Source organism: Chenopodium album, chromosome 12 (genome assembly GCF_948465745.1).
Source record: "Chenopodium album chromosome 12, dcCheAlbu1.1, whole genome shotgun sequence".
NCBI classification, from domain to species: Eukaryota; Viridiplantae; Streptophyta; class Magnoliopsida; order Caryophyllales; family Amaranthaceae; genus Chenopodium; species Chenopodium album.
Window position 1 is genome coordinate 2,607,410 of NC_137845.1, and position 12,557 is coordinate 2,619,966.

The 12,557-nt window shown below is 35.4% G+C and overlaps 2 protein-coding genes across 3 annotated transcripts; both read right to left on the reverse strand.

Annotated features, from left to right (window-relative positions):
* LOC145570018 (glucan endo-1,3-beta-glucosidase-like) lies at positions 1–2,508 on the reverse strand. Its single transcript, XM_081628999.1, has 3 exons — positions 1,415–2,508; positions 648–936; positions 1–393 (listed from the first exon to the last, which is right to left on the reverse strand). Exons 1-3 carry the CDS (start codon positions 2,447–2,449, stop codon positions 365–367), a joined length of 1,353 nt encoding a protein of 450 aa, XP_081485125.1. The 5' UTR covers positions 2,450–2,508; the 3' UTR covers positions 1–364.
* Positions 2,509–3,296: 788 nt separating this feature from the next.
* LOC145570019 (bifunctional protein FolD 2-like) lies at positions 3,297–7,505 on the reverse strand. Of its 2 annotated transcripts, none has more exons than XM_081629000.1 (6): positions 7,192–7,505; positions 5,682–5,998; positions 4,900–5,136; positions 4,641–4,808; positions 4,005–4,185; positions 3,297–3,822 (listed from the first exon to the last, which is right to left on the reverse strand). In XM_081629000.1, exons 1-5 carry the CDS (start codon positions 7,370–7,372, stop codon positions 4,015–4,017), a joined length of 1,074 nt encoding a protein of 357 aa, XP_081485126.1. In that variant the 5' UTR covers positions 7,373–7,505; the 3' UTR covers positions 3,297–3,822; positions 4,005–4,014. The 2 variants fall into 2 exon arrangements, with proteins under 2 accessions (XP_081485126.1, XP_081485127.1); XM_081629001.1 differs by having other exon boundaries at positions 3,309–3,822; positions 5,682–5,995; positions 7,192–7,502.
* Between the last annotated feature and the right edge of the window lie 5,052 nt (positions 7,506–12,557).

Genomic DNA, 12,557 nt, shown 5'->3' on the forward strand with positions numbered 1-12,557 from the left:
TATACTTTACCATTTATATTTTACCCGAGGGAGGAAAAAACCTATATACTTTAATGTAATTGCAAATTTGCAACACAAGAAATAAAGTAATTAGTACAGTACTGGTAGTACACATTATAAAACACAAATCAAATCGTAGCATGACCATGCTACATTCACAACAGCATAATGTATCATCTGCAAGAATATTGCAGCGATACTCTCTTCGCTAACTACAATACATCCAACTCATCTTAAAGTACTAATTACTGACATTTTATGATTAACTAATAAAAATTAATGATCTACTAACCTAAATACGTACTCCGTAGTAGTTTGAATATTTATTAATAATTCTGGAGCTCCCACGATCCCACCAATGTCGTTATGTCACATACTGACATGCTTCATAACCTTCATTAGAGGAAAAATAAATGAAATTAGAGTTTGAAATAAAATATTTTTCTTCTTTTTACTTGCACATTTGTATTAAAAAGATAATTTTACATTTCTCATTAGATGCTCCTCGATACCAATTTTCAAAACATCACTCGCAATTTCTAAAAACAATTATGGTTAAAGTTATGCATAAACACTAAACACGATTCACATAGTGTACTGTGTACGGGAAAGAGAATGCGACTATAAGTGAAGAGTAGAGATCATACTAGGGTTACTGGAGGTGACGACACCGGTGCCATCAAAGAAACAATCGGAATCTTGCTGACCATTGATGTGGTAATAAGCGTTCATCGCGTAAGATGCGTGAGATCTAACAGTATTGGGATCGAAACAGGGCCCACCATCCTGTATTGGCTTACAGTCGATCCCTAAGCTACAAACATAATCTAAGTTCCCTTGTAATTTATCATCAGTTGCATCTGGTTTTGCCACGCACCATTTCCCACCTGATTCCGTTGGCGATGGAGCTGTTGGTGCCGTTGTGGGTCCTCCCGCCTAAAATTCAATTTAAAAAACAATTGATTTTGGCAACATTAAATCATCATCAATTCAGTCAGTGACATGCATTTTTAAATTAATGCTAGTAAAATTTAAAATAAAAAATTATATATATTTTTAATTCAAATTATTTACTACGAGTACTATAACAATTTAACATAAAATTGTTACAAGTAACTTAAAACAAAGATAGTCGTCACATTAGCGAGATCCTATGTGATTTAGAGAAAAAGTTCCCGTTCTAGGGAGATGGGACCCATGCTATAGAAACCCGGGAAAACATTTTCCAATAAAAAGACGTAAAATGACAATACTACCCTTTATTTCAATTTTTTAAAAACTGTTTTTGATAAAGTAGCTTAACCTACACCTTGCTGTACAAACTACAAAGGACGGTTTTTTTTTTTTTTAATGTCAGGTTATTAATCAATTCAGCTACCACAAACAAGAAGTAAAAAGACGAATATACCCATACCTGAGAAGGCGACTTCAGAACTCCGACGTCATAAACCGGGCTAAAATCCGGTCTAAACAAACCGTAATTCCTCTCACTAACACTCTCCTTAAGATTTTCATTAAACAGAGCAAAAATATACGTATCGAATGTCCGGTTCGGCATTAACGGCGTTCCTTTACCGGATTTCAAATGCTTAACTAAATTCCCATTATAAGAAACCGCATTATCCAAAGTAGCCGCCGGTTCGGTAGCCGGATCACCAGCCGAAGGCCAACCGGTTTCACCAACAGCTATATCCACGTCATCGTAGCCTAACCTTTTCATAGCAGAGTAAACCCCATCCATCAAGTAATCAAACATATTGTAGTACTTTAACCCAGTTGCTTTGTCCAAAACGCCGTCGTTTTTCTTGAATATAGCGAATTCAATCATTGAAGCATTGAACCCGAAGTAAGGGTAGGGGTTAACCATGAAAGGTGATTTAGTTTTTCTGTGGAATTCCAGCAGCGGGCCGAAGAAGACGTGGTCGTACCCCTTCTGGAAGTGTCCAGAACTCGGGGACATCAACGGGGGTAAGATGGCGAGGGAGTGAGGGGTGGTAACTTTGACGTCGGTTATTTTCGAGGATTGCAGTGCTTGGTGAATTGACTCCATTGCTTTGACAGTGTTCGCTATAAGGGCTTTGTCCCCAGAGAAGTGAACTTCGTTGCCGACCGCGATGTAGCGGATGATGGTTTGAGGGTGGTAAGGGAGGATGTTGGAGGAAACCCATGATTCGGCGGCGGAAGGGTCAGTGAGTTGGATGATGTTAGCGTTGGGAATATTGACAGTGAGAGAAATGTTGGTGTTAGCGAAAGCTTGGAGGATTTGAGGGTCGCAGTCGAAGAGTTTGACGGAGGTGAGGGTAGTTTGGGAAGTGAGGAAGTTAGCGACGGAGGAAGGTGGTGGGAGGTTGTCGGCGACGCGGCCGAAGTTGACGCCGATGAAAGAGGAAGTGGCGGTGGAAAGGAAGAGGAGAGAGAAAATGAGGAGGAAGTGGATGTGATTCGTCATTTTTGGTTGGGGGAAGAATAAAGATGAGGAGTTTTTTGTTTGGAGGAAATGTGAAGGTATATTAACTTTTAGAGGTCAATAATGGAGGGTAATGTAGAAAGACAAAGACACGTCAAGGAGAGTGATTGAGAATTTACACGTGATAAAGTTTGATAAGTTGTGGACTTATGCTCTTTGATTGTGGCTTGAAGCATCTAGAGGAAGACATTTAGGAATTTTAAGCACCAGTTGACGTTTGGAGTTTAAAGGGTGAATAGTATACAATTGTCCATACATTTTAATCAATGGTCAATTTAGTACTCCATCATTTACTTTTCCAATACTTAAGTTAAACTTTGGATAAAAGAAGATGAAATTAGAATAGTTTAGTATGTACGGAGTACTTGATATCCTTGTAAAGACAATAAGTTAAAGAGCATTTTCGTCTAAAATTTAGTGTTAAAAAATACTCCTTTCATTTCAGAATGATGTTCCTATTTCGTAAATCGATGTAAATTTTTACCCATATTTGACCGCAAATATCTTTAATCTCACACTAGCAAAAATTATAAAAGTTAGATATTAATAATCTACTCACCAAGACGAATCAAACTAGATCCACATGACTATATTTGTTCTTATAAATTACTCGTAAGAGAAATTTAGAAGATTATATCTCTTTTTTAAAAATCAAAGATTCAAAACAAGAACATCATTATGGAATAGAGGGACTACTAGTAAGAAAATTGGGGGAATTCTAAAAGGATATGGGATAGTTATAGTGTGGGACAAATCTATCCTAAAAGAAATGAGGCCTTTGCTGTAAAGGGAAATGCTGTCTATGCAATATGCCAACTCCACTATCAACAAGGACCTTGAAAACAAGGACTTTTTTAATTAAAAACAAATTAATTAAAACCGAATTGACAAGGAGAGGTCAGAATCATTGAATGATGGGCACCAAAAATAGGGAGTAATCGTCCTTACATAGTTGTTACGGATATGATTAAAACAAAGAACATGAAAGCAAAAGAGTAAGCTATGAGCAATTAGTTAACGTGATATGATTCCTCCATACAAGACCACCTTAATGTAATGGCGCTAAGTGGTGAGACTGTAACCATATGTACTTCGAAAAACTCAGGATGTCATCTGTTAAAGCTTTGCTTGAGGGTTCTTAATCTTCTTTATGTCAACTGTAAAACTTTGCATGATGATTCTTATGCCAGGCTTCGTACTGGATCACTACACAATCTATGTTCTGAATCCTCAACAGGATAAGTTATATATCCAATTCGACTCCTCAGCAGGATTAGTTTACAGGATACACTACTGCCACTTTAAGCTTTATACTCTACAGCCGCTTGAGAGAACCAAACAAGTATTATTGATTCCTACAGTTGCATAGAGAACCTAGACTGAGGATTAATAGAACTACAGATTGACACAAATAGCCTAAATAGCCTCCACAAGACCACAACTAAGAGTCCCAACAAAAAGAACGAGTTCAGTAAAATGAATCCTAAATACGAGTAAAACATGAAATAGCAGGTGCTGTGTCTTAGAGAATGCATACCAATCAAACCTTAGACAAATCCATAAGCGCGTTTAGCAGAATCAAGAGTATTCGAGAGCAGCATGGAGATTGTTACAGGCCCCAAACCTCCCGGAACAGGGGTAATAGCAGATGCCACCCTTACAGCTTCTTCAAAGCATACATCACCAGTTAAGTGAAACCCATTTTTCCTATTTGGGTCCTGCAAAGCACAGATACATTTCAGTGTATTAAACAACGCAAGCTTCCTTCGACATAGAGCTCATCAAACTATCAAACTGGCCTGGCCATATTTTGGGGGACAGAATTTCCCGTTGCAATTGGGTAGGCAAAATTTTTTGGGCGCAACTGACCCCAATGGAAGATTTTAGCCCAACATTGTAAACAGCTTATACCTTATATAACAATATTCCCAAGCCGAAAACAGGCCGAACTTTGCCAAAGCCCACCTTGGCCCGGCACATTATCTAAACAACATGACCTTGACATAAATAGTACCTATTATTGATATACAGCCATAATTTATACCAGGAACGAAACTTATAAGTAATACTCCGTAACTACAACACAACTCTACAAGGCCACACTTGTTTTATTGGAAACAAAATAATGCAGTAATATTTTTCAATTGTCTGTAGGAAGTTGCAAGTGTTTTACCTTAACTGCATTGGTTCCTGCATCAATAACAACTGCACCTGATCTTAACCAATTGCCTCGAATCATGTTGGGCACACCTACATCTGTGATGATTATATCTGCCTCACGAGTTAATTCTTGTGCGTTTTTGGTGAATGAATGCACAACACTCACTGTGGCATGGTGCCTCTTCCAGAAAAAAATGAAATTAACATTATCCGTAAATTCCTCTTCCACAAAAGACGCATAAATTTTAAACCGAGTTATGTGAAATAAGTACCTGCAGCAATAATGAAACAGGCAATCCAACAAGTTTGCTTCGCCCAATCACAACTGCATTCTTTCCCGCGATTTCAACACCAGACCTTAACAATAAATCAATGCAACTTTTGGCTGCGCATGGAATAAAAAAGGGCTCCCTTCCTTTCATTGCAAGACTTCCCATATTGAAGGGATGAAAACCATCGACATCCTTTTCAGGATTAACAACATTCAGAATCTTCTCCTCATCCAAATGCTGAGCAAAACAGGTCACCAGTTAGCAGAAGCCAATGAATGATACTCCATAAATGATCCAACAAACCCTAGCAGCACCAAAATTAATGAAGATGTAATAGCTATGAACCCAAAAATATGGTATTACCCAATAAAAGAACATAAGAAACTTGCTTGATTTAATAGTCAGTTGATATAACAGTTATGGTATTAACACAACTTGCTTGATTAATCACCAAGTATATATTTTTAAAAGTGAGGCGAAACAATTTTTATTTTAGTACTTCCATGAGGTATTAACATGACTATATTTAGTTATAGACCTTATAGTAATGAACTTCCACCTCCCAGTTCCCACCCCCAAGCACCCAGACAAAACTATATTAAGCTAGTAAGTTGACAGTACGAGCTTGATTTGTATGTTAATTAATATTAGTAAGTGTATAAATAGGTTTAAGTCCCTCAACTAAGCATGCCTTAAGAAATCTACTACACACATTCTCATTATTCATTAATATATGACAGACAAAAAAGAGCTAGAGAAAATGAGATGGTTCTAGAAATTACTTTTGGAAGAGGAAGCTGCACAAGGACACCGTGGATCAATGGGTCTTTATTAAGATTCGAAACAACATGAAAGACTTCATCCTCTGTACAGTCAGCATGCAGTTCAATCACAGACGAAGAAATCCCAACTTCATCACAAGCCTTCATCTTGGTGCGGACAAAAGTGTGAGAATCACTTCTTTCACCTACCAAAACAACAGCCAAACCAGGTTGCTTCCCAAAGTCCTTCATCTTTAAAATTTCGCTAGCTACTTGTGACTTAATTTTAGCGGCAATAGACTTCCCATCAATGATTTCAGCACTCGGCCCATCAACTGCTTCAAATGTCATAATTGACAATTTATTCTTCTTGAAGAATAATCAAGCAATCAACATTTTTCACAGACTTTTCAAGTGCCTAATTAGTTCACATGTAAACGGCATGGAATTTTAATCCAGGAGAAACTAAAAAGGTTCATCGCTTGACTGACTTGCTAATATAGAACTTTAAACTATCTATGAGATTGGGTAATTCCAATGATATAGTGAAGTTTGCACCGAAGCAAGCAACAGAGATAGTTAACCGAAATCTTTCTAGATCAATAGTTACATTAGGTATAATTTGCAGATTCTTCAATACTAAATGTTAGCCAAGTTTTTTTATTTTCTTTCAAATACTTCCAAGGAGGTCAAATTCTGAGGAAAACAAATTAGCAATGAGATCTATCATAAAAATCTTGCTTTCATAAAGTTTGAGTTTCATCAATTTACATATCAATCACCAACGTTGAAGAGCTTATTGTAGCAACAAAAGATTAGGATACTAGAGAATAACCACGTTAGAGATCGTTCCATTCAGGCAAACATCCCCATGGTCGGATGGTTGCTAGAGACAGATCACATACCAAAAAGAATGTCAAAATGACTTAACAAAACAACTTTTTAGTAGCATTTGTCCCACACTTCACTGCATATGTGAACATTTTGGAGCCTCGGCCGAAGAAATAGCAAACCATGTTTCACATGTCGATCAACTAACCTAAAAAAAATTAAAAAAAAAAAAAAAAAAAAAAAAAAATAGAATTGTCCAAAATTCACAAATCCATGTACGAGTAGTATACTAGAAACAACTTTTCTTTTCACGTCTAGTAATGAAGAAGATTATATCACCAAGGGCTGGAAACACAGTACATAGTAATCAACAAGTCATGCAAAACACTACTGCTAATGAAGACTGAAGATTGAACAATTTCCAATAGAGTAAAAGTTGTAAATTCTACAAACTACTCTCTCAAATTAACCAAATTCCAAGTAAAGCAGTTTCCAAGTGAGTATTAACTATCAATCAAAATATTCTTCATAAACCCATTTACCCAAAATCACTAATCATTCAATCAAACAACCCAATTCACAATTATTCATAAAATTCACAAACTTCAATTCTTTAAAGCTTTAAATAACATTCTAGAACATACCCAATAATCAATTAGTCAATAAAAAGAAGATAAGAGATAGAAAAATTGAATATTACAGTGAGGTGTAATGGAAGGTTGAGAACAGGTTGCAGGAGGCCAGACATCAGGAAGATCAAAACCCAGATGCTTGAGTCTACCAAATTGATTTGAAAGTGATGACTGAATTGAAGAAGAACTGAAAGCCCTGAAAAATGTGTTTTTGAAAACAGCCTTCAAAATCACGCGATCTCCTCGCATTTCAACTTCAATTGGTGAACACTTTGAGGATTTTGTTTTTCTTGACTAAAACTTCTCCTTGCTACACTACTTGGCTATCTTTTTCCTTTCCTCTTTCGGCTTTTCTTGTCCCTTTTACTCGTATCTTTTGTTTATCCTTTGGTTTTTGTTAGGAGTTTTAAAAGAGTTAGGGTTGTTCCGTGAAAATAACACAACTAAATGAAATAGAGATGAAATGAATTGTAACTGAATTGTAATTAAGCTAAACAGAACAGCCTCTTAGGGAAGAGCAAATTAGTAAGGATGTTTAGTTCATCTTATTTTCGTTAATATAGTCTAATTTGATCTGTACTATTTTTATCTAACTCTCTTATTTGATTAAACTTTAGCTTGATTTTGTACACTAACTTATAAAGAAGTGCGTAAAATTTATAAGAGTAAAATATACTGAGTACTATAAAATGAACCCAACAAAATTACATATGACTATTATCTATTAACGAGAATTTATAGTCAAAGATTTTTAAAATTTCACCCAAATATAGCAAAGGGGGCATTAAAATAGGAATGGAAAGAGTAAGCACCCTATAGAAAAAGCTATCGAATATGATTATTAAGCTTTGAATACCATTGTTGTATGAATTAACACCTGTGTAATTTGCGTCGATTCTCTTTATAGGGGTGAAGCAACTCCATAAATACTAAGTAAAAGTATGTGAAAACACTTATGAATAGTGTGAGAACAATTACAATCTATATCTATACTTATATATTAAAAAGCGTTCCTAAAACATAATATGTTCTACGTGTCACCTTTTTAAGTTTCGACATGTCAGCAATATGTGCCACATGTCACTATAAACATGACATGTCACCTTTACAACATGTATTAGGTTTGTATTTAAAAAATGTTTATAACAAGACTTGAACTCAAGAACAACAAGTCTTAAGGCCTGTTCTCATTGACTGATCTCAGCTGAACTGAACTGAACTTATTAGAGCTGAACCGAACTGAATTGAAATGAATATTTTATAAGAGAAGGAAATTAGGAGCTGAACTGAACTGAAAATAAACGTATAAGAACAGGCCCTTAAGTTACAAGTCTTACCATCTTAGCCATTTATTAATTGTATTTTTTTATTTAACAAAATTATAGTTAACTTAGATAAGTTAGTTGGTGTTTTATTATACTATTTGTTTCCATCATGTAATGATTGAGTTTGGCAACTAAAAAATGTTTGTAGCAAGACTTAAACTCGAAATCAACAAGTACAAACTAGCAACCCGAGGCATCACCCGGGCCACACACTAGTATATCATTAAAATATGTGTTTATTTATATAACCCTATTGATATGATATATACTAATTGCCTCTAAGTTTTTACTTGTGTGTTTTAATTATTTAAATCTTACTCCGTATGTGAATAGTGTTTGGACAATTATATACCCTTTGAAATTTTTATTTACTTATTTTCCCCATTGATGTTAGTTGATTTTTTTTTTAAAAAAAAAAAGAAAAGAAAAAAAACTCTTAAGAATACTGTACGGGCATTTATACCCCTAAAAATATTTGTTTACATATTTTCCTTCATTATTTTGCCAACAACTGCAAGAGTTCCCCGTAAATGGCTTGATATGGTGTGCCCGCTAGCCACCCTAGTAAGAAAAAAAGGTTAAAACCGTGTGGTAAATGATGAACTATGTATATAAACGCAACAATCCCGAGTCTACCATTTTCCAAGACACCAGTTTCAAAAGCTTAACTATATTACTACAATTCCATTTGCATGTACCCTGTGTACAGTATTTTTACTGTACATCGGGTTTTTCCCACGTGCAACATATTTACTGTTTTTTTTTTTAAATCACGGAATTTCAAATCGCGGAATTTCATACCTAAAAATCAAAAAAACGCAGAACAACAATGGAGGAGAGAGAAAGTGAGAAAACGCAGCTCTCGATCATCCATTGAGGAGAGAGAAAGTGAGAAATTGCAAAAATTGCAGAAAACGATCATCAATCGAGGAGAAAAAAGGTTAGAAAACGCAAAAATTGCAGAAATCGATCATCAATCGAGGAGAAAAAAGGTGAGAAAACGCACAAATAGAAGAATTCGATCATCAATTAAGGACAAAGAAAGTGAGAAAACTTACAAATTGCAGAATTCGATCATCAATGGAGAATTCGACTTTCGATACAACAAATTGCAGCAATCTCATTCACGAATTGCTACAAAAACAGAGGCAAATTGAGACTGAATTTGAAATCGATTTAAATCGATCGATTATAGAAGAAGAAGAAACTTATTGTTTTGGAGATGAATTCGTACCAATATTCAACCATCCAGACAATGCAGATGAAGCAATTGATAATGCAGATGAAGCAATTGAGAATGCAGAAGACGCAATTCACAATGCAGAAAATCAAGTGGTTCCTGATAAATCAATTGATTCAAATTCAGAACAAACAACCAAATCAAATGCAACTGAAGGTAATTTCTATAAATTTTTGAGATTGTATGCAAAAGTAACCCTTTGAATACATAATTGTTACCCTTTTCATGCATAAACGTGACCGTACTTATGCCTAAATGTTACCCTCAGATTGAATGCAGAACTTTTGAGATTGCATGCAAAAAGTAACCCTTTGAATGCCTAAATGTTACCCTTTTCATGCTTAAAAGTGACCCTATTTATGCACAAATGTTACACTCAGATTGTATGCAGAAAATTCAGATTGTATGCAAAAAGTAACCCTTTGAATGCCTAAATGTTACCTTTTTCATGCATAAAAGTTACCCTATTTTCACACGAATGTTACCCTTTTTTATGCTGCCTGTGGTTATTATCTGATTTGTTTGTATTAAATAACAGATACAAATCCAATTGATGCTTCTGGTTTAGATCTTAGAGGATCATTTGTTGGTGTGGTAAGAGAAACTTTTGAAGAAATTTTGGAATTGTATGAAAAACATGCTGCTATACTGGGGTTTTCAATAAGAAAACATACAGCTAGATTCAAACAACACACAAAAATAGTAACTGAGAAAAACTATGTGTGTTCTGCTGAGGGAAAGAGACATTCAGGTCAGAAGAAAACAAAGTTAGTTGAAATGGTTGATGAAGAGGATGTAAATGTAAAAGCAAGAAAGCCAAGACAAGTAGCCATTACAAGATCGAATTGCAAGGCATGCATAAGAGCAAAAGTGAATAAAGAAGGAAAGTTTGAGGTGGTGTCTCATGTTATTCAGCATAACCACGAGCTAACAAAGCCACAGTGGCATTATTTTCATTGTTCTGAAAGAAAAATGACAGAGGAAAAAGCTGAAGCAATCAAAACAATGAAATCTTCAGGTCTAACTACAATGGACACTTACTATTACATGGCTACAAAGGCTGGAGGAGAACAGAATGTAGGCCATAGTGTTGTAGATCACCTGAATTTCTGCTCAAGGTTAAGAATGGAACAAATTGAGGCTAGAGATGCTCAAACTTTAGAGAACATTTTAAGTCAAGAACAATCAGAGGATCCAAACTTCTTTTTTAGAGTGAAGTTTGACAAAGAAGGAAGAATTTGCAATATCTTTTGGAGAGATTCAATGATGCTAGAAGACTATAGGATATATGGAGATGTTCTTGTCTTTGATACAATATACAGAACCAACAGATATAATCTTATATGTGCTCCATTTGTTGGCATAAATAACCACTGGTATAATTGTATGTTTGCATGTGCTTTTATTGGGGATGAAACGACAGATTCATTTGTGTGGTTACTACAAACCTTCTTCAAAGCTATGGAGGATAGAAAACCAACTTCAATATTCACTGACCAAGACCAAGCAATGGCAAATGCAATTCTGGAGGTAAAAGATTTATATTGACATCTTACAGATTTGAGCTCTGACAATAAAGTTTTCCTTTTTCACATAAAGTTACCCTTTTAGCTACATAAAGTTACCCTTTTTAGTGCATAAAGTAACCCTTTTAACAGCATAAAGTGACCCCTTTATTTTCAATGCAGGTGATTCCTAATACAAGGCATAGACTTTGTATATGGCATTTGGAGCAAAATGCCATAACCAGATTTGGAGCTCTTAAAAAAGACAAAGAATTCAAATTTGCATTCAACCAGTGCTTAAAGATGTGTGTGACAGAACAAGAATTCGAAGAAAAGTGGCAGGCAATGTTGCAGAAATATGAGTTGACAAAACACTCTTGGTACAAAAGAGTGTATGAGTTGAAAGACAAATGGTGTCCTACCCTTAGTAGAGATTTCTTTTCAGCAGGAATCTTATCGTCACAAAGGAGTGAAAGCACTAATCATGCTATAGGATTCAGAGCAAGTAAAGAAACTACTTTGACAGAATTTTATACCATATTTAAGAAGACAACCAATCGTTGGAGAAGCACAGAGAAATATGATGAGTTTACCTGTAGCAAGTCAATAGCATTCACTTCATTACCTCTGTCTGAAATGCTAAAGCATGCTGCACAGGTAAAAAGTTAATTGACAACTACATAAATTACACCTAATATATGGCAATATAAATGAACCTACATGATTTTGATGTACAGCTCACTTTATCACTCTTTAGAGATTTTGAAGAGGAGTTTGGATACTCTATGGCAACAACTGTTCAGATGTTAGGCAGTAATGAAGAATGCCTACTTTATCAAGTAACACTTGAAGACAAGCCATGGTCTGCACATCAAGTAAACTATATACATGAGAGCCAGACTGTATGGTGTACTTGCAAAAATTTTGAAGCATCTGAATGGTTATGTTATCATTGCATCAGAATTCTACATTTGCATTCAGTAACAAGAATACCAGACAAGTATGTTTCAAAAAGATGGACTAAGTTTGCAAAAACAGAGGCATGAGATAGGTTGAAGAATCAGGATCCTAAACAGCAATATATTCCATGGACGCAAACAATGATGAGGAAATTCTACAATCTAATCTTAAAAAGTCAAGAAAATGAAGAGACAAGAGCATTTATGGAAGAAAGCTTCAGAAACAGTCTTAAAATGGTGGAAGACTTACTTGCTAGTGCTGCTCAGAAAGAAAGTGCAGAAGCTGCTTCTAACATTCCTGATGTGGCAGACAGCACTCAAAGCAATACTGACGTTTCTTCAGCATCGAGTACAAGCACAAGTGTACCAATAATACTTGATCCTAAAAGGGCTGTAACAAAAGGA